Source organism: Fragaria vesca, linkage group LG6, assembly GCF_000184155.1.
Source record: "Fragaria vesca subsp. vesca linkage group LG6, FraVesHawaii_1.0, whole genome shotgun sequence".
In the NCBI taxonomy this organism is placed as follows: Eukaryota; Viridiplantae; Streptophyta; class Magnoliopsida; order Rosales; family Rosaceae; genus Fragaria; species Fragaria vesca.
Window position 1 is genome coordinate 14322438 of NC_020496.1, and position 19204 is coordinate 14341641.

General features: G+C 40.0%; 3 protein-coding genes, 1 non-coding gene and 1 pseudogene across 5 annotated transcripts; 4 read left to right on the forward strand and 1 right to left on the reverse strand.

Moving 5' to 3' along the window:
* Positions 1-1421: 1421 nt before the first annotated feature.
* On the forward strand, positions 1422-3046 carry LOC101301217. The gene is made up of 2 exons (XR_184909.1): positions 1422-1522; positions 1633-3046. It is a non-coding gene; the product is annotated as an uncharacterized LOC101301217 (transcript).
* A 1547-nt stretch (positions 3047-4593) lies between these two features.
* Positions 4594-5527, reverse strand: LOC101301405 (annotated as a pseudogene). The gene has a single exon (XR_184910.1). The product of XR_184910.1 is annotated as an uncharacterized LOC101301405 (transcript).
* A 177-nt stretch (positions 5528-5704) lies between these two features.
* LOC101301698 lies at positions 5705-7243 on the forward strand. The gene is made up of 2 exons (XM_004303043.1): positions 5705-5861; positions 6696-7243. The coding sequence occupies exons 1-2, from the start codon at positions 5718-5720 to the stop codon at positions 6816-6818; spliced, it is 267 nt and encodes an 88-aa protein (XP_004303091.1). The 5' UTR covers positions 5705-5717; the 3' UTR covers positions 6819-7243.
* Positions 6876-12965, forward strand: LOC101310049. Its single transcript, XM_004305360.1, has 10 exons — positions 6876-6968; positions 7359-7421; positions 7567-7668; positions 7895-8348; positions 9028-9359; positions 9676-9948; positions 10045-10068; positions 10216-11127; positions 11854-12090; positions 12252-12965. The coding sequence occupies exons 1-10, from the start codon at positions 6876-6878 to the stop codon at positions 12429-12431; spliced, it is 2670 nt and encodes an 889-aa protein (XP_004305408.1). The 3' UTR covers positions 12432-12965.
* Positions 12966-15508: 2543 nt separating this feature from the next.
* On the forward strand, positions 15509-18008 carry LOC101310341 (cation/H(+) antiporter 23, chloroplastic-like). The gene is made up of 2 exons (XM_004305361.1): positions 15509-15730; positions 15828-18008. Exons 1-2 carry the CDS (start codon positions 15509-15511, stop codon positions 18006-18008), a joined length of 2403 nt encoding a protein of 800 aa, XP_004305409.1.
* The last annotated feature ends 1196 nt before the right edge of the window (positions 18009-19204 follow it).

A 19204-nucleotide genomic window follows, 5' to 3' on the forward strand; every position in this document is an offset into this window, starting at 1 on the left:
TTTCGAGAAACGCTCCATGAGTGCATTCCACAGTACTTTATGGTCATTACTTTTTGCACAGATTGTCATTGAAGGCTTTTGTCGATGTGGCGAGTCAAAGACTTTGAGCGCATGAGATGTGAAATCTCGGCATCTAGGCTTGTTAGCAAGCGAAGATCCGCCTTAGGCATCTAGGACGTCAAAACTCAAAGGAGCAGAATGTTACATTGCTCTTGCATACAAAACCAAGCTGTTATGAGACTCGATAGAGGTCACAAACGATGCTTTTAATGGTTTGTCCTTCGGATTGATCATACACAATCCGGAAAGCCGCGAATTGATCAAACACAATTTGGAAAAAGGACCTCGGATTGATCAAACACAATCCGGTGAAAGGTCGGAGTTGATCAAACACAACCCAGACAAAGAAACAAGAGTGATCAAACACACTCTTGACCCGCGAATAAAATTCTGGGATTTGGGTACCTGCACGCACAAAATCCCAAGCATAGAATGGAGATGGAGAAGGGAGGAAAGGATTTTATCCTCCCCGAGTTATTGAACTTGGAAAAGTTTAAGGTTTCAAAAACATACCTTTCTAGAGGCTGCCGAGAGGAGAAATAACGTTTCGCCTACTTATACTTCGAATTTGGGGCTGAAAATTTGATAGGAGGAGCAGCTCTGGATGGGGAAGCTGCTGTCAAAATTTCAGGTTGATCGGAGCAAGGGAAGGTGGTGAACCGGTGGTCGGTAGCGACGGCGGTCTGGAATCTTCCGGCGGCCGGTTCGAAGACTTTCCGGCCGGTTCTCAGGGTGAGACCGGCGGCGTTGGATCCGGGGCGGAGAGAGCTTTCTGGGGATATAAAATTTCGGCAGAAGGCAGTCGGAATTTTGGTCGAAAATCGGGAAAAACAAGGCTGCCCGATTTTAGGGTTTTGGTTTTAGGGTTTAGAAAAAAAATGGTGGGCTATTGGCTCTAGGGTTAGAACAAAGTGCATGATAACGTGATGAATGATTAATGGTAGAGACAAAGAGATAACAAGAGAATTATCATCTTATTCATTGATAGGAGCCCTTTATATAGGGAATTACGCAATACCAATATGGTAAGGATATGAATACATAGATCTAGTCTAACTACATATCCTATTGACGTAAAGCCAAGACACACATAGAGAATATCCTATAACAGATTTGACTTTTTCTATTTTGTGCAAATGATCTTTTTCCCTTATAAAAATACAAACTATTTGTTGTAAGAGATGAGGTTCGTACCTCCAACCTCATACACACAACCTCCGCTCCCAACCACTGAAGCACAAAACACTCCTGTGAATAAATCATACACATTTTATACTTATAGTAATCCTGCTATTTAATTAAACTAGAATACTCTTTTCTCCTCTTTCCATTCGTGATGTTGTCCTTACCCACAGTTTCTCACTCTTTTCACAAAATCAAAAGGACAGAATCTCAGATCTAAAAGCTTCTAAGCTCTCGTCCATCTCTTAGGTGAAGCCCAACCATCAAAGCTTGCAAATGGGTAAATCGAATTCACATCCACCACATATTATCTTCTCTTTACTCTTCTAAACACTAGTCTGATTCGATCTTTGATAGAAATATGTTGTTTCTACCATTTTGTGATTATAGTTTGAATATGAGAAGGATTCAGCCCAGAGAGCCCTTCGACAAGGGAGAAGCTACAACGACGATGGTTGTGACCGCGGAACAAGCCCACCAAGGAAGTGCATGGAGCAATATAACTTGGTTTGAAACATTTCTCTGGACTGCAAGTACTCAATTCTTCTTCTCTCGTCTTTTTCTTCCCCCAATTTTGGAGAAATTAGGGATTCATCATCGTTCGGTATTTCCCGATTACCGACCGTACCAACCGAAATTTTTGGTATAGCGAGAAGCCGGTATACTGATGTTGGCGGTCGGTATTGGTAGCAGATTTTAGCTACCGATCAAATGTCAGTTGGTACACGGTATCGGCAAAAAAAGTCGGTAACCGTCCCGAAACCAGCCCTAATGGATGGTGTCTATCGCTACCAGCAATGTTGTTAGCAATATATTACTGCAATTTTCCAAATGGTCAGCATCCAACCGTCTCAGGTATGTTTTCTCCCACCAAATCCTCACAACATTATATAGCTAGTTACCAAGGGCTAGAAATGGCCGTCTCTGCACCACCAATCCAACAGAAAAGGGAGAGGAGGTTGATGTGATTGCTGAAAGGGGAATTATTTCCTTATTCCCCGTGTTGTTGCTCGAGAACCCGAAAGCATATCTACTTCATCAAGCTCAAGTGCAGCAACACACCTACAGACACCTACAGACTCTTACTGACAAGGTTAAGATGTGTAGGAGGTTACTCTTTCCTAGACAAGGTTTCACCTGCGGCAACTTTCAAGAACACACCTACAGACTCTTACTGAAGGTAGAGATTAGCCAATCTTGGTATGCCAACTTTCAAGAACACACCTACACATCTACTAGGATAACTTATTCAAAAGGGAGAAAAATCGAAACACAGTTCAAAGTATCAGGATTATGCAGAGAAAATGTGGAAAACAATAGTAAATGTAACTTTTGAAAGACTAAGAATCACTACATGATAAGAAAATGTTTTAGTTTGAAAATGTTGGGGAAATTGATAGAAAAGATTGAAACAGAAAGTTCAAGTAGCAGAAATGTAAAAAGAATCATGCTTCACAAGAAACAAAAAGGAGAAGAAAATGCAACTTTTGGAAGTATAAGGGTAGATATGAATCACTGACTAGTAAGTAGGAATTTCAAATGCAAATGCAAGTGCGCAAAACTTAATTCGGAATGAGGGACAGTGACTCATATCATTACTCCACACTGTGGTTCTTCTGACACCCTAAAACCATTTCAACTTCATCACGCTCGAATGCAGCAAAACCTTAATCTTTCCCAACCACACATGATTTCCACTTGGGGCATCCATAAACAACATATCATTAGACTATCTCTGGTGGAATCTAATCTGCAGCATCATGATCAAGAGACTTCTTCAGTAATGTTGCAATAGCAATTCAAGTCTGAGCAATTTACCTTTCTCCGCTCGTCCAAAGTAGTCCACCATCTATTCTTGATTGGGTGTTTGAACATAACCTTTTTCTTGCAGCAGCACAGAAGGGCTTCGAATCAACAAACTCAGGCTACACAACATATAAACAATCGGGATATGGTCTTCTACATGACTAAATCCCATTAGTAGTCAGTGCCAAGTTCTTATAGGAACAACAATGAGATCCTGGCCGCCTCTGCCTTTGGATAACAAGCTGCTGTGGACATGACATCCTTTGCCCATATAATTTTGGTTCCAAACGCCAGACATTGAATCTGGAAGATGAGGTATTGTAATCCTCTTCCTCAATAATCTGGTATCCAAGCCCAAGCTTCCTTTTCCATCTCAATATGGCATTGTCGGAAAGTATCCTTTTCTTTTTGTCAGGGTGATTTCTTCTTCTATGTCTTAGATGGAACACTGAGCACCCCATGATGAAATCAGTCCAAACCCAGTGCCAGAGAAAAGAGAGAGGAGATTGATGCCATTGAGAAACAGCTCTTTAAAAAACAGAGAAGTGACAAGCCATTGTATTCTCTGGAATAAGTTGAACCCTTAAGCAAAATGGAATAGTAGAGCATCTGACAGAAGTAATCATAATTTGAAAATATAGTAGGATGATTGATAGAGAGAGTTGAATATAGAGTTCAATAAGTACAAAAAACAAAATCAAAACATAATAAATTACTCGTAAGTTAAGGCTTCAGAAAAATTCCAAAAGGAGAAGTGAATGCACCACTCTGGAATATATTGAACCCATATGCAAAGTGTAAAAGAAGAATATGTCAATAGCAATTCCAATTTGAAAATCTTCTGGGATAGAAATATAAGGTAAGGTAGATAGAATAATCGAAACATAAAAGTTCACTCAAAATATCAAGCTTCTGCAGATAAAACCTAATAACAAAGAAAATGCAACTTTGTGGAAGACCCTGGATTTATCTGTAGATATGAGTTACTGCATATTAAAGACTTTGAATTGGATAATAAATTATAATGCAGCAGATAATATCTAACAAGCAGAATTAAGAATTAAATCTGGTTTGAAAATGGTCGAGTGACTTATACTAACATGCAAGCATCAATATAAGAGATAGTCTCCATAATCTCTAAGGAAGGAGCTTATCATGGATCTTCTGCTACATAAAACTGCACTAGAACCGGCACTTCTTCTAAAAATATCGAAACAAAATGATCTCAGTCACAACTGATAATATGACAACTAAGATTGAAACCAACCAAGAAGAAGATCTAAAACCAAAACATTGAAAGTCCAGGAATACAAAAAGTTCCATAACAATTGATAGAGTGAAGCCATAAAACTAGACAGCCAAAGGCCAAAGCATTCCCACATGCCCTGTAAGTGCATTTCCTGTGTCATCTGGGAAAGCCTCAGTTTTCAATAACAATAGAATGGAAATTTCTTGGTGAAAACAGAACCGTATTGAGCAAAAGTACATCACAATCAAACAATGAAAACAAACGTATAACAAAAACAAGCACCCAATTTTTTTTTTCCGCACAAAATCTGAAAACTTTATTCAACCAAAGTGCACTAACCAAAAACTCATACAATCCAAAGTTCTTCGCAAACCCACAACATAGTATAGTCAATTAACATAAGCATCAGAACACACAATTTTATCAGAAAATTCACCACATTGGAATCAACAAGGCAGCTTCCCAGCTCGAAAAGTTGCAAACTTGGAGACTTGGGAGTAGGAATACCTCACCCCATTTTCCTTCAAAAACTCCTCAAGCTTCTCCTTAGCTCCATCAGGATCAGCACTCTCACACTCAATCTCATAACAAGTCCCAAACTCATACTTAGTCTCATCCACCTCCAACTTCAACCCTTTCCAATCATACACATCCCTCACATTCCCAAACCCTCCCATCCCCACAAACCCTAAAACCCCAAACTCCTCCCTCACCCTTCTCAAAAACCCTAGACTCCGCCGCCATCAGCTTCTCCGGCTCGGCGGCGCACGCCCGCCCCACCGCCGGGTCCATCTCCTCCTCGTCCTCCTCCACTCGGCTGACGCCGTCGACGAGCACCGCCTTCGCCTTCAGCGTCACCGCGCAGAGAGGGCTCCGGTCGGAGAACCGGAGCCGGAGCACGGCCCGGCGCGCCGAGAGCTCGGATTTGGAGCCGTCGAAGAAGAGATTCTCCTGGCGGTGGGTCCCGCGGTGGAACGGCGCTAAAAGAGTGGTGACCTGGCCGTGCGCGGCGGCGTCCGGCAGCCGCAGCTTGACCTCGACCTCCATTAGGGCTTTGGAGACGTGAGACATTGTTTTTTTAATTTCCGATGATGCGGTGCGTTTTGGAGGAGGGGTCTTTGGGGCGGTCGAGGTGGCTGAGGACGGCGGAAGCGGCGGTGGTTGAAGCGGCGGCGCGTTGACGAGCTTCTTCGAGTTCTTCTTTGTCTTCGATTTTGAGCTCGATCTTGGTTGGCTTTCTTCTCAGCATTTTTGATAATGAGCTCGAATGACTGAAGAGGCTGTTTTATTCTTTTTAATATCGGGTCGGGTGGTTACGGGCCGGGTCGGTGTAGAACGGTCATGGAACGACACCGTTTTAAGGAGGGTATATATAATAGAAGTTTGTGAAGCAAAAACCCTAGGAAAGTTGAGAGGAGAGATGACACAGAAGGCGACGCAATTCAAAGGGCAGCAGAAGAGGAAGACGATTCCTCCGAACCGCCATGGGAAGAGCGTTCAAACTCGTAAAGGGAAGCGCAACGTGAAGCCGGCTAAGTTCACCAAGGACATGGACACCGATCGGGTACCTTTCTCTTCCTCATTCTCCTCCTTCTGCTCTGTTTTGTTCTCCGCTAAACCCTAATTTTGTTAATCCTATGCCATTAAATTGATGTGGTTTTGGTCATTGCAAATTTTTAGGAAATTAATTGGGTGGAATTGGATTTGAAATTACTCATAATTCAGCTCTGAAATAAATTGTTCAAGTATAAGAGTTACTAGTCAACTAACTATATGGATTTGTTTTGAGGGTTCTTAGGGAGTGTGGGTTAGACCAATTCGGAACTATATATGCTGATTATAGTCTAGCGACTACGATTATAAAAAGACATAGCGAACTGATTATATAAACGCACAGATATGGCCTTGGATATAGGTGTTTCTAACTTTATATTTCATACGGAGTGAATGCTTCTAACAATTCATCCTCACTGCACTCATCTGCGTTACACATTCTATTTCATGGGAAACCAAGCTGGTCAAAACCTCACTTTCGTCCTGGTCTTTTTCTTTCTATATAATCCCAATTTGTATAGAGGAACATGTAAATATTTCTTAGTTTCTGTCTATTTTGCAAAGCTGTAGTCGGTATCCTGTTTTTGTTAAAATGAGGTTCATTATTAGCTTCTGGAGGAAGCACTTTCTCCTGTAAACTACTTGAGTAATGTCCAAACCTCATTTTTGCTCCTGCTTTTTCTGTATTCCATAATTTTTATAGATGGGCGTTTATTTATATTTCTTAGTTTCTGTTTTGCAAAGCTGTAGTGTGTATTATGTTTCTTTCTTATTAGCTTCTGCAGAAGCACTTTGCTTTACATCTCTTCTGGCGACTTATTTATTTTTTATTTGGTGGAATCAGGAGATAACAAAGTTCATAAACCACTGCAATGAGGTGAAGGCAGCCACTGCTGCAAACAAAGAAGGCGGCCAACTGAGTATTGTCAAAAATCCTCCAGAGTCAGATAGTGGTGGAAAGAAATAGTAGTTTCCAAGTTGTGGATGTAGAGAATATAGATGGTCTGCGAAAAAAACTCTAAACATGACACTATTGAACATCTTTTGTGCTGATGTTGTCCTATTAGATTCCTTACTCTTGTGTTTCCTTGTTCAGCTTCAGTGCATTGACTACTTTGTACCTTGATACCAAATTCTAAGTTTGAAGTTTTGTTTTTAACCAGTACCATTTGAAGTTTTGTTTTTAACCAGTACCATTTGAAGTTTTGTTTTTAGGGTGATATGGATGTTCTTCATATTCGAAACCAGAAGTTCACTGAGATTTGCATGTTGTGATCTTTTGATCTGTAAAAGCATTAAATGATTTTAAATCTTGATTTTACAGATCTATGTCTGCTATTTTTTTTCCTTTTCTTTCTGGGTTACATATGGGGGTCATTGTTTTTCTTTTTTTTTCTTTTTTTGGTCAAGGGGGTCATTGTTTTTCTTCTACCCTCCTTACCGCGATTTCAATTTTTACATGTCTTTTTCTTGGTACAAATTGAATGTAATTTTCCCATTGTAACAGTTGCAAATTGCTAATGTAGAATCTCTTGCTATTCAAAATGTATACATCTTTATTGAACGTCTGGTATACAGAACTATTTCCCCTCAAAAGGACTGATGCAGACGCATGAGTGAAGTTGATGTGGATCCGAGTCATCCAAGCTAATGGTCCAGGCTTACCAATTATGGTCTTGATTTGTAATGATATGAATTGGACCTATTGTTTGCAGCACTTGGCTACTTTGCGCTCCAGTGAAAGGCCTAATTACGCATTACAATTTACAAGAGTGGCTCGTGATCAATATTTTGAAGGACAAAATTTAGATAAACAGGTAACTTGGCAATATAAGTTCAAGAGCCTATTTCTATCAATTGAAGATTAACGGAGATTAATTCTATCAATGAAACAGGGTCCAAGATTATAGCAATGAGTGACGACAAATGACCTTCCTGACAATGCCACCAAGCATGGGGCAGCAGACCCAAAACTCAGAAGCACTAATAATTGTTTTCCTTGGAAATTAGGTGTGTGTATTTTCTACTCACTCCTTTTTGTAGCAAGGAGTGCAGCGTTGGCAAGCACCATCTGATGGAGTCCTCAAACTCAATGTTGCTGGGGCTCTTCTGCCTAATGGTCTAACTAGAGGAATTGGGGGTGTCCTCAGAAACCATACAGGGAATTTTGTAGCTGTTTTTGCTCATAAAGTTCAGTTTGTTTCCTCAGCTAAGCAAACAGAGCTTGTAGCAATAAAGCAGGGTCTCAAGATGCTTCAAGATAAACATATTTCAGTGTGTATAGTTGAATCTGATTGTCTAACTGATGTCCAAGATTTACAGCAGGAGGATCACTTGCAACTGGAATTTGGCAATCTGCTAGATGACATTAAGAGACAATTGCAACACAACAATGGAGTAAATGTGGTTTTTGCTCCAAGGACTGCAAATGCAGTCGCTGTCGCTCATAGGCTTGCAGCTGAAGCCTTTGAATCTTCACAGAACAACGACGGGGAGAGTATTCCTCCAAATTTGCTTAGTGATGTACTAAGTTTTGATCATAATCCTTTAAACTAGTGCAATGAAAAGTTCAGTTTATGACTCAAAAAAAAGTTAATACTATTGGATTGAACCAAAAGAAAGAAAGAAAAACAATTGAAGACAAGCCTATTGTGTTATGTATGCACAATTGTGTAATTATATAATTGTGTTTTGACTTCCAAAATGTTTATCTTTATTATTTATATATATATACACACACACATACAGAACTATTTTTTAGAGTATATAATATTACCGTATGTTTAATCAAGTTTGAAAATGAGAATATTCTTTTCAATGTAGTTATGAATAACTAATGGACTCTTAAACATAAGCACTTGTTGTAGTGAAGTAACAACTCACCTTAATAAAAGCGACATAAAGAGCATTCCAGATTCGTAAGGAGTTTCAAAAAAATTAATTGTTACAACTATTAATTTCAAATGTGGCTTTGGTAAACAGTTTAATACATGAGAATAAGAAGCACGGTAAGTGTTTCTTGTTTGTTCTACAAAAAGAGAAGTACATACATGATTTTGGTAGTGTTATTGTTTTGTCGTTGAACATTTTTTTTATTTAAAACAGTTCGATGGTAGTTAAAAAAGTGGTTGTTTTTATTTTTGATGGTAATATTTTTAGTTTTTTGTATAAAACAGGAATTTCTTTTTGGATGACAAGAAACAAGGACGATAAGGTGGGGGAAGTGATCCCCCTCTTGCATACGCCTCTCTGTCATTTTCCTCTTTATACAAGTCAAAAGCCACCCAATTCTCCGTTTTCCCCAGACGCCATCTCCGCCGTCCCTTCACCACCACGCGTATCCAACCGTTCACTCATTCCCCTCCCCCCAATTTCCACGTGCTTCTGGAACAGACGCTCCAGGTCCCCTGCCATTGGTCGCCATCATCCACGCGTCACCCCAGCGCGTAGGTCACGATTCCCCAAACAACAAACAAGTGGGCCCCCAACTGGGCTCAGATACTCTGAGGTAATTAATTACCGTAACGCAAAAAAAAGAAGAAGAAAAAACAGAAAAACAGAAGCCACCAGCATTAGCTTAGAAAGGCCATTTAAGGATGACTCGACGGTGATGGATTAATAGACCAAGACCACCACCACGCTCTTTCACAATACCCACCTAACATTCATTCTCCGACAGCCACGCCGCCGTCGTCATGGGTGCCGAACAACCCGTAAAGTTTCCATCTTTATTTTTCATCTTTCAGTTGGTTTGGTTTGTTCATTTGTGTAGTGAAATGTGTTATAGGGTCTAAACTCTCAACTTAATTCGGTGTTGTGTGCAGGTGGTGGAGAGAGAAAGTGAAGAGCTGGAGGCGAGGGAGAGAAATGAGAGGGAGGAAGAGGAGGAGGAGGAGGAGATGAGGAGAGAGCAGGAAAAGAAAGATGCTGAGGGTTTTGAGCAGCAGCAACAACAACAGAGTCAGAGAGATGATGTTCGTATGTCAATGTTGCAGAGGCTTAATCCTACAAACCCTTTGAGGATTGCTATTAATCCTAAAACCAGAAGCGCTGCTCCTCCTCCTCCTCCTCCCATGAGGTTCCAACAGGCCCATAATGTCAGAGTTCCTACTGCTACAGCTACCCCTTCTCCATCTCCTTCTGACTTGTCTCATCAGTCTCGCGAAACTCCTCCTCCTCTTCCGCATTCCCAGCCTCGCTCTACTCCAACCCCTCAAGTATGTCTCGTCAAACATCTTAATTTCTGTCGGAAGATAAAGTCGATTTGTTTTCTATCTATGAGTTTTCGGCCATAATTTTGAAGTTATTAGTTAGAGTTTTGATGCCTTTTGTTTTTCTGTAACTGTTTCTGAATTGTTGACCAGCCATCCATTACAACATTGAACTCAAGAAAGTACACCAACAAGTTTTCTTTGTTCCTTTTCGTTGTGCACATGGTGGCGGCTATTGGGCTAGTTGGTTTTCTTCTGTTCAAGGGAGTTCAAGGTCTGATAAAAGATTCAGGCAGTGTTTCAAGAAAGGAGAAAAGGGTGTTGCGGTACTTTCTACCGCAAGTCGAAGCTGCATCTCTTATGAGCATTACTCTTGCATTTGCCTGGCAAAAGGCATATAGGAAATGGCCTAAGTTTATGGTACATTTCATACTGTGGACCACTTTTGTCATGACATTATCTGCTGGAATCCTACTAATTTGTTTCCAAAAGCCTGCTACTACTGGTGTCGGAGTCTGTCTCATTGGCTTTGCCATTGGGAATAGCTTGTACGCTTGTTGGATCACACCGCGGATAGGATTTTGTAGTAAGGTATTGATCAAGTCGCTCGAACCTGTGTCAAAGTTCCCTGATTTGAATCAACCCACTTACTGGATGCTTGGGATCGGATTCTTGTGGATGTCTCTATGGATTTTAGCAGTGATTGGATCCATGAATTTCTACTTTACTCCATTAGTGATAATTTTATTGGTATTGAGCCTTTGTTGGACAGCCGAAGTAATGCGGAATGTAGCTAATATAACTGTGAGTAGGGTGATTGCTTTATATTATCTGAGAGGAATGCAGTCCAATACTCAGTTTTGTTTCCAGAGAGCCTTGAGTAAAAGTCTTGGAAGTGCTTGTTTTGGATCTCTGTTTGTGCCTGCAATTGAAGCACTGAGAATCGTTGCACGGGCTTTAAATCTACTTGAGGGAGAGGATGAGTTCATGTTTTCTTGTGCGCATTGCTGTCTCCATGTCATGCAGTCCATCTTCCGATATGGCAATGGCTGGGCCTTTGTTCAGGTACCTTCACTTAAGTCATTAGCTATATCTTTTTGAATCAATTCTCTCCAACATTTGCATATCATGCGCAAAGCAATAAAAAAAGTCCACCATTGGTCCATAGCTTCTTTCCCAATCAGAACGGCTCAATATGTCAATAGAACAAATTGCTTTTTTTGTTTTGTTTTAAAAATCATATATAATAACATGGATAACGAATTATGCTGACAGCTGATATTTTCTTCCGCTTGTTTGTGTCAATGAGATTATCTGTAAGTGAGTAGTTGCCAAAAGGTCCTACCTGCTATAAAATAGTTCATTTTCTGACTGATTAAACGGACCAAATTAGATGAAAGTTCTGTCTGAAGTGTGTAATCTATTTATTAGCGCTAAAGTTTCAATCATTCTTAAATATCCTGAGTGGTCATGAAGTTTTCAGAATAATTCAGAGCTATTATCATATAATTTCATATTCGTTAGCAAGTAATTTTTTTCTGAATTCCTATCTATGACAATTTTTATGTATATCTGGGAATTCTAATTCAACTTGATGTTTTGTTAAGTGAATAATATCTTGTCAACTAACTTCTGATTAGTATTTCTTTTTCTCAATTAATTATCATGCAGTCACCATCCAATACCTCTAATTTTATATGAAGTGATCCATATGTTATCAATGGTTAACATTTTTAGTAATGAACTCAAATTAGATATAAATTTAACTTATTGTAAATCAATTACTACCAGATAGCAGCATATGGCAAAGATTTTGTGAGGGCATCACAAGAGACTTGGGAGCTCTTTGAAAGGCAAGAAGGAGTTGTGCACATCGTGGATTCCGACATCACCAGCTCAATTTGCTTCCTGACCGGCGTCTGCAGTGGCTCTATGTGCGTCATAGTTGTGGCTGCTTGGACCGCCAGAGTACACCTAAGTTTCATGGCCACCATTTCCCTGCTTGCATTCTTCATTGGATACCTTATGGTAGGTGGCCCTTATTTGACTAGTATATCTTCATACTTTAACATTCATCTAAACGCATATAAATCATGTGATCAACTTGGCCATTCTTTAATCTTTGCTGTTTGGCTATTCAATATACGTACCTAACTTGTATCAATTCTTATTAACTTGATGTTTTTCAGACCAGAATAGCAATGGCACTACCACATGCCTGTGTAGGTTGTTACTACGTATGCTGGGCAGAGAATCCAGACAACAGATTATTTGACAAAACAATGAAGGATCGTCTTGCCTTGATGAATTCTGGTCGAGATATACTCGCCGCCACACCTCGAGTCCCTCACCGGTTCGCAGCAAGGTAATAGACAGTGACTCTAGCATTAACACCTTGCCTCCCACACTCTTCTGGAGGAGTTGCATAAGACTCCCCACACTCACGCTTCGATGAATCAATTTTTGCATGAACCTTCCTCTTGCAACATTTATGCGAGAGAGTCGTCACGAAAAGTAAGAGAGAAGCTAAGTTGTATATACACCTGAGGCATACAGTCACTATCTTTGGTTACTATCTATGGGACATGAAGAAAAACCAAACGAGCTCCATTGAAACATTGTAAAGCTACAAGAGAGAAATTGAGAGAGAGAGATGGTGATTGCTGATGGAGAAATTTGAAGGAGAGCGCTGAAGCATTATTGAAGGTAGCGGTACTATTGGGAGCTAGGAACGTGGAGAGCCCACTGAGATTCCAATGAACAAGGCCAAAAGCAAGCGTCTTTTGAACGCGTCCTTTGTTTAATCTAATACTTGGGCATATCCCATATGCTTCTAAGACATAGACAACTATTCTTCTGTAGTTATTCATTTTTTGATTCAATGTAATCTCATCTTGTAGATATATCTTCGACTTTGTGATTCAAAGTTTGACCTTTCTTCTAGTCTTTATGGCCAAAAATAGTAATAATCAGGCTTAGACTTAATAGATTAATGCACATTGTTGATCAGTGATCTTGACATAATTAGTGTGTTTCGAATTAGACTGAATCAGAAAGATTAATGGATAAATGCTCCTAAATTTACCACTTCATTCTATTAAAAAAAAAAAAACAAACAAACAAACAAACCACCCATTCTCTTCCATTTCAGTAAAAGATCCACCCTCTCCATTTTGAGGTCTTGAGGATACGTTTATAAGATACTGCAAAAAAAATAGGTTTGCTCATATGAGAGACAACGTTTATGGACCGCGATAAATGTATCTAAACCACATCTATTAAACATACAAACATTAATTATTACAACTTAAAACTATGCATATATTTTTAACCGTCAGATTCATTTGTCCCAAACAATCTTTTAAAACTGTGAAAAAAGATGCAAATCGTAAAGCAATTTCACCCTCCTTAATATTATAAGAAACCGCTTTCCTCAACGGTGCTTTATCCTGAAGACCTAAAGTCTTCCTTTTCAGTAGGTCTCCGGAAACCCAATAAGTGTAGTGGCAAGCACTGTGAGTGTGAGATAGAGATATCACAAATTTTGTTCGACTTTTATATCCGCAATTGATTCTTAGTTGAGAAAGCAGCCCTCTGCCCATTTGTATATGGTATCTCTCATAATGCAAACCCACCGCTTAGGGATGTTTAGTAGTTATATCAATCAACTAAATCAAACTAAAGTCTTATTATTTTGTTATTCACATCTCATTTATAATAAGAATCAATCATGAAACATAATCAAATGAGTAGTTTGTAAGTAACTTCAGTCGCTCCACTGTCTAGGTTCTCTAGACACAACTAGTAAACAAGGGCTGTCGAGGAGCCCTAACGAATTCACCACTTAATCAGCCGTCAAACTCATCTCTTCTAGCGCGCGCCTTTAGACTGCACTAAAAACCTTGATCTCTCGAATGTCAAGATCCGTCGCTCAACTCTGAGCCTTGTCTAAAAAAACACTCTTAATCGCTGTAACCAACCGCTGCGACTGAACTCCTTGACACGTCATGACCACGTCGCTTCAGAAACCTTAGTGAAGTTTCTCCATTCAATAAAATTAAAGAAGCTCCTCCATGCCTATAAAATCATATAAATCTCAAGTCTACATAGTATAATATATCAACAAGTATATGATGAGATTTGGTCTATAACTTGTGCACGTAACAAACAACCAAGGCTGTTTGTTTGTCTGTTTGTTAATTTGTAGGGCACGTTCAATCTTATACCTTTCAATTCCACAAGCACAAAATTCTTAGATTAACTCGAAACACAAACCCTCGTTTCATAAATTTATAAGACACTTCACACAATGTTTTGTAATTTAGCCTGACATATATGCAATTAAAAATAAAAAAAACATATTTCGGAAAAAAAATCGAGTTTTTTAACTTATCTTTGTGAGCTGTTACGTAGTTTTTCATGTATAATATCTCATGCCAAAGCAAAGCATGCCTGTGTTTTTAATTTTCTCCAATTGTTAATCGCAACAAGTGTGTAGGTTTGGTATATATATACATGCCATCTCTACGTCCAAAATTGTCAAGGAGAAGTTGCTAGAACATGACAAGTCACCAACTTAGGCATTATGCAAAGTCTTCAATCATAATGATTAATGACAGCTATAGATACGATATGGTATTATACCGTCGATATAGCACTATACGATTTGGTGTAGCACAACATGGGATGTTCGATGAATCTCTCTCTCTCTCTCTAGTTCGTGAAAATCTGCTATCGGTTTCTAGGATCACAGTCTGCTAACAACATTGATCAGGTGGAAAGATCTGTGACTTAGTTTCATGATCTTTCCTAGCATTGCTGGGAGAATAAAGTGCCCCTCAAGGGAATGAGAGGAATACGCGCGAGCAAGGAGCTTGTTACATAAAACTGATTAACCCATCAGTTAGTTTTGAAAAGGACTAAAATTACCTCTCATATATTGTTGAATATAGATAATGTTTATTTAATTCTTAGGGGTATAAAAGTAAGAAAAATTTAAAATTCAACAACATAAACAGTAAATTAGTTTGACTGATAAGATGACTATAAGTTGAGAGACGTCAACTAACCCAATAACAATCCAACATGGTTGAGAATGGAAGTAGGAAAGGATTTTACAACTAACCTAAAAACAAAAACACCAAAAAAATGGTTAGTTAGTTCGGTAAGTTGAATTGGTTACGTTGAACAAGACTGAAACTAATACGCTCATATTTAATCGACCAAAATTTTCCACAAAACCACAAAGCAAATTGAGCAAGAAGACTCTGAAAGCTTGTTACAAACCCCTAAAGTGAAGATTTTCTGTTCTTTGGAGCATTATTTATCCCTCGTTTTCTCTTCTTTGTGAATGTACCGATAGGGAACCACAAAGAAAGCAGAAAACTCATTGAACTTGAGGAGTTTAGGGATTTAATTGGGAACGAATAAAGCTCGAGCTTACAAAATGGCTCAAGCATACAATATCACGTATAGATCCAAAACCTCTTTCAATGTGTGTTACAACAAATCACGAACGCATGCGACCGGGCTATGGAATGCTGAAAACGCCTGGGTTGCATCTCTCCCACTGCTCATCATCCAACTCCTCTCCATCTTGTTGCTCAGTCACATTCTTGCCTACCTCCTCAAACCCTTGCGCCAACCTCGCATTGTTGCTAATATTCTGGTGAGTACCAGTAATGCTTATTTGCTTTTCATTTCGGTACGTACAATGCTGCATGCGATTGATTATAATAGAGCATGGATTCGTTATCTGTGTGCAGGCTGGAGTTCTGTTAGGTCCATCTGTGTTTTCGATCCCGAAGATTGTGGGAGTGACCATAACTCCTTTTGATAGCATAATCACCTTAGAGACTATGGCAAACTTGGGGCTTGTGTACCATGTTTTCATGATCGGGTTAGACTTCGAAATCAGACCAGTAGTACGTGCAGGGACAAAGGCTATCAGCATTGCCGTCGCCGGAGTAGCCTTTGCCATCCCCGCCGGGTGGCTCTTGCATACCTATGTCCTCTTCAGAGACTTCGAAACTGTGAAAGACAAAAGCAATTTGAAAAACGTAGCCTATGGCCCCATCTTCTGGGGAATTATCCTCGCCGGCACCAACTTCGCTGATCTCACCCAAATTCTTGCCGACTTCAAGCTTCTCCACTCGGAGGTGGGAAGACTAGCCTTATCCGGTGCCATTATCTCTGACGTGTCATCTTGGTTTCTTTTTCTTGTGGTGATGGCTATACTCGGCGATGGTAAATTGTACACGGTGTTGTTAACCTTTGGCTTCATTGCATTCTGTGTCTTCATACTTAGGCCAGCTCTGGCCAGGGCAATGTGTTACACCACGAAAGATGACAGCTATAGTGATGCCCAAATATGTTGTATTCTGTTTGGGATTGTATTGTGCGGATTGATAACCGATGCCTGCGGTGGACATTCCATCGTCGGACCTTTCATGTTGGGAGCAATTATGCCTAAGGGGATGCACTTCAAACAAATGTTCAAAGATCGTGTTGGAAAGTTTGTGAAAAGCCTTTTCATGCCCCTCTTTTACTTGGTCATCGGGGTGAGATTCAATTCCTTCTGGCTTTTTGGTGATTTCAATCAGCAGCTGAAAACTGAATCAAACGTGGCTCAGCTTGTTGGGGTGATCATCCTGGCTTTCGGAGCGAAGAGTGTCGGCACTTTCATCGCTGCTTTGTTCAACAAAATGACAATTCGAGATAGTTTAGTTCTGGGAATCCTCATGAACACTAAAGGCTTATTGGCACTCATTATACTCAGCTCCTCTCTTGACCTAAAGGCTTTGGACAACCAAACATATGGAGTAATGTTGGTTGCAGTTTGGGCAATGACGGTTCCGGTCGGACCTTTCCTAGCCCTCTTCTGCAAGTCCACCAAGAGTTCTACACTAAATCAACATAGAAGCATACAAGGTGTAGGAGCTGAAACAGAGCTTCGAATCCTTGCATGCACCCACACTGCGAGCAATGCATCCGGCATCATAAGCCTCATCGAGGCCTCCAATCCGTCCAGCAAATCCCCAATTCATGTCTTAGCTGTCAAACTGGTCGAACTTACTGACCATAACGCTGCCATGCTAATCGTACATGATGCTTGCCACAAAACCGGAGCAGATGGCAACAAGCTACAGTCTGACTTCAGCTGCAATGCATTTGAGAACTATGCAAGGAAAAGAGAGAATGTCTCTGTCCAGTCACTCACTGCTGTGTCTGCCTACTCTACTATGCACGAGGATATATGCAACATGGCTAACGAGAAGGATGTCAACCTCATAATCATCCCGTTCCGAATGCAAACTACCATCGATGGAGTCCCAGATGATCGTTATGATCCTCTTCTTGCAGAAATCAGTAAGAAGGTGACGGAAAATGCAAAGTGCTCTGCAGGTCTTTTTGTTGATTCTGGACTTGTCACATCCAGAATTACAGACTTCCAAAATGCTTCTATGGAGTCCCACAAATACGCCATGTTTTTCATTGGAGGGCCAGATGATCGAGAGGCACTAGCGTACGCATGGAGGATGGCAGGGCATCCTAAGGTAAACTTAACAGTTATACGGTTCACTCCAAGTAAAGAGGCATGGGAGGAGAGCAGTCATAGCGGTAAGGAACACACGGCATATGAAAACATTAGGCAGCAGAAACAACTTGACGACGCATGCATAGATGAGTTCAAACTGAAGTCCATGAATGAACCGTCTATAGTTCTGTGTGAGAAGCTGGCCAATAATCTGGAAGAAATTATCAATATAGTAAGCACCATGGAAGGTCAATATCAGCTGTACATAGTGGGAAGAGGTCATGATGGTTGCTCTCCAATAACACTACCATCGTTCGAATCCATCAGGACCAATAAGCTTGGAACTTTGGGGGAGACGTTGGCATCTTCGAGCTTACTGGGAAGTACATCCCTTCTTATAATGCAGTAGGGTGCTTCCATAGATGAACTAGATGAAGAAAAAATGGGATGTAGCGGAACATTCTGGGGATATAACTAGGCAAAACCAAGACACCAAAGATTCCTTGTTTAAAACTAGGATGTAGCAGACTAAACTAGGTGTATATATGTACCAGATAAGATATTAGAAATTCAGGGGTTGAAGAATACAGTTCTTGTATCACAAACAACATTTCAATCTAAACTCTCAGTGCTCAAACCAATCTACACCTGATTAGCCAATGACACAACTAAGACTAATTCGTAAATTTACTACCCAAATGGCCAAATGTTAGGAGGAAACAGTGTGAACGTCAAACTAATAATAATAATAATAATATAGAAGCAATAACCTTATCGATCAATGATTTATTTCACAAGAAATGGTCTTGCTATGTAATGCCCATCAAAATAAGTTCCCTACATGTAGAAAAAGATGAAGAGAAAAAGAAAACTCTTGTATTGAAAACATTTAGGTTACAACCAAGTATATATATACAAGCCTAACCATACCTAGCCATACCAGCCAGACTCATGAATCATGACTACTGACTTCCTTACACAGTAAGGTGGATGACTTACTGTGTAAGGTATGGTGCAGTCAACATGCTACACCATACTTTACTGTAGAGTAGGTAGGGTGATGAGCACTACACCATACTTTCTCTATTGACTATATATTTCTATATATTTCAATACTCTCCCTCAAGCTGGATCAAGGATATTGACTGATCCAAGCTTGGATAATAACTGATGGAATTGAACAGAAGGCAGAGCCTTTGTAAAAACATCAGCAAGTTGATCTTGGCTTCGAGTATATACTGTGGAGATAACCTTGCTTTGAACTTGCTCTCGCACATAGTGACAATCAACTTCAATATGTTTGGTCCTCTCATGGAAGACTGGATTTGAAGCAATGTGCATTGCAGCTTGATTGTCACAAAATAGTAACATAGGATGAGACTGAGAGAATCCTAGATCAGCTAGGAGATATTTTAACCAGATTAACTCGCAAGAAGTTGAGGCCATTGCTCTGCTTCTGCACTTGAGCGAGCAATCACATGTTGTTTTTTGTTTTTCCAAGTGACTAGATTTCCACCAACTAGAGTACAAAATCCAGTTGTAGATTTTCTGTCAAGCTTGTTCCCAGCCCAATCTGCATCAGTAAATCCTACAATGTTGTTGTGA

Excerpts from the sequence above, each read along its gene's own strand:
- LOC101301698 (XM_004303043.1), top strand. The coding sequence starts at position 5,718 with ATGACACAGAAGGCGACGCAATTCAAAGGGCAGCAGAAGAGGAAGACG. Across the intron at positions 5,862-6,695 it reads AGGACATGGACACCGATCGG|GAGATAACAAAGTTCATAAA; the intron begins GTACCTTTCTCT and ends TGGTGGAATCAG.
- LOC101310049 (XM_004305360.1), top strand. The coding sequence starts at position 6,876 with ATGACACTATTGAACATCTTTTGTGCTGATGTTGTCCTATTAGATTCC. Across the intron at positions 11,128-11,853 it reads ATGGCTGGGCCTTTGTTCAG|ATAGCAGCATATGGCAAAGA; the intron begins GTACCTTCACTT and ends AATTACTACCAG. Across the intron at positions 12,091-12,251 it reads TCTTCATTGGATACCTTATG|ACCAGAATAGCAATGGCACT; the intron begins GTAGGTGGCCCT and ends GATGTTTTTCAG.
- LOC101310341 (XM_004305361.1), top strand. The coding sequence starts at position 15,509 with ATGGCTCAAGCATACAATATCACGTATAGATCCAAAACCTCTTTCAAT. Across the intron at positions 15,731-15,827 it reads GCATTGTTGCTAATATTCTG|GCTGGAGTTCTGTTAGGTCC; the intron begins GTGAGTACCAGT and ends ATCTGTGTGCAG.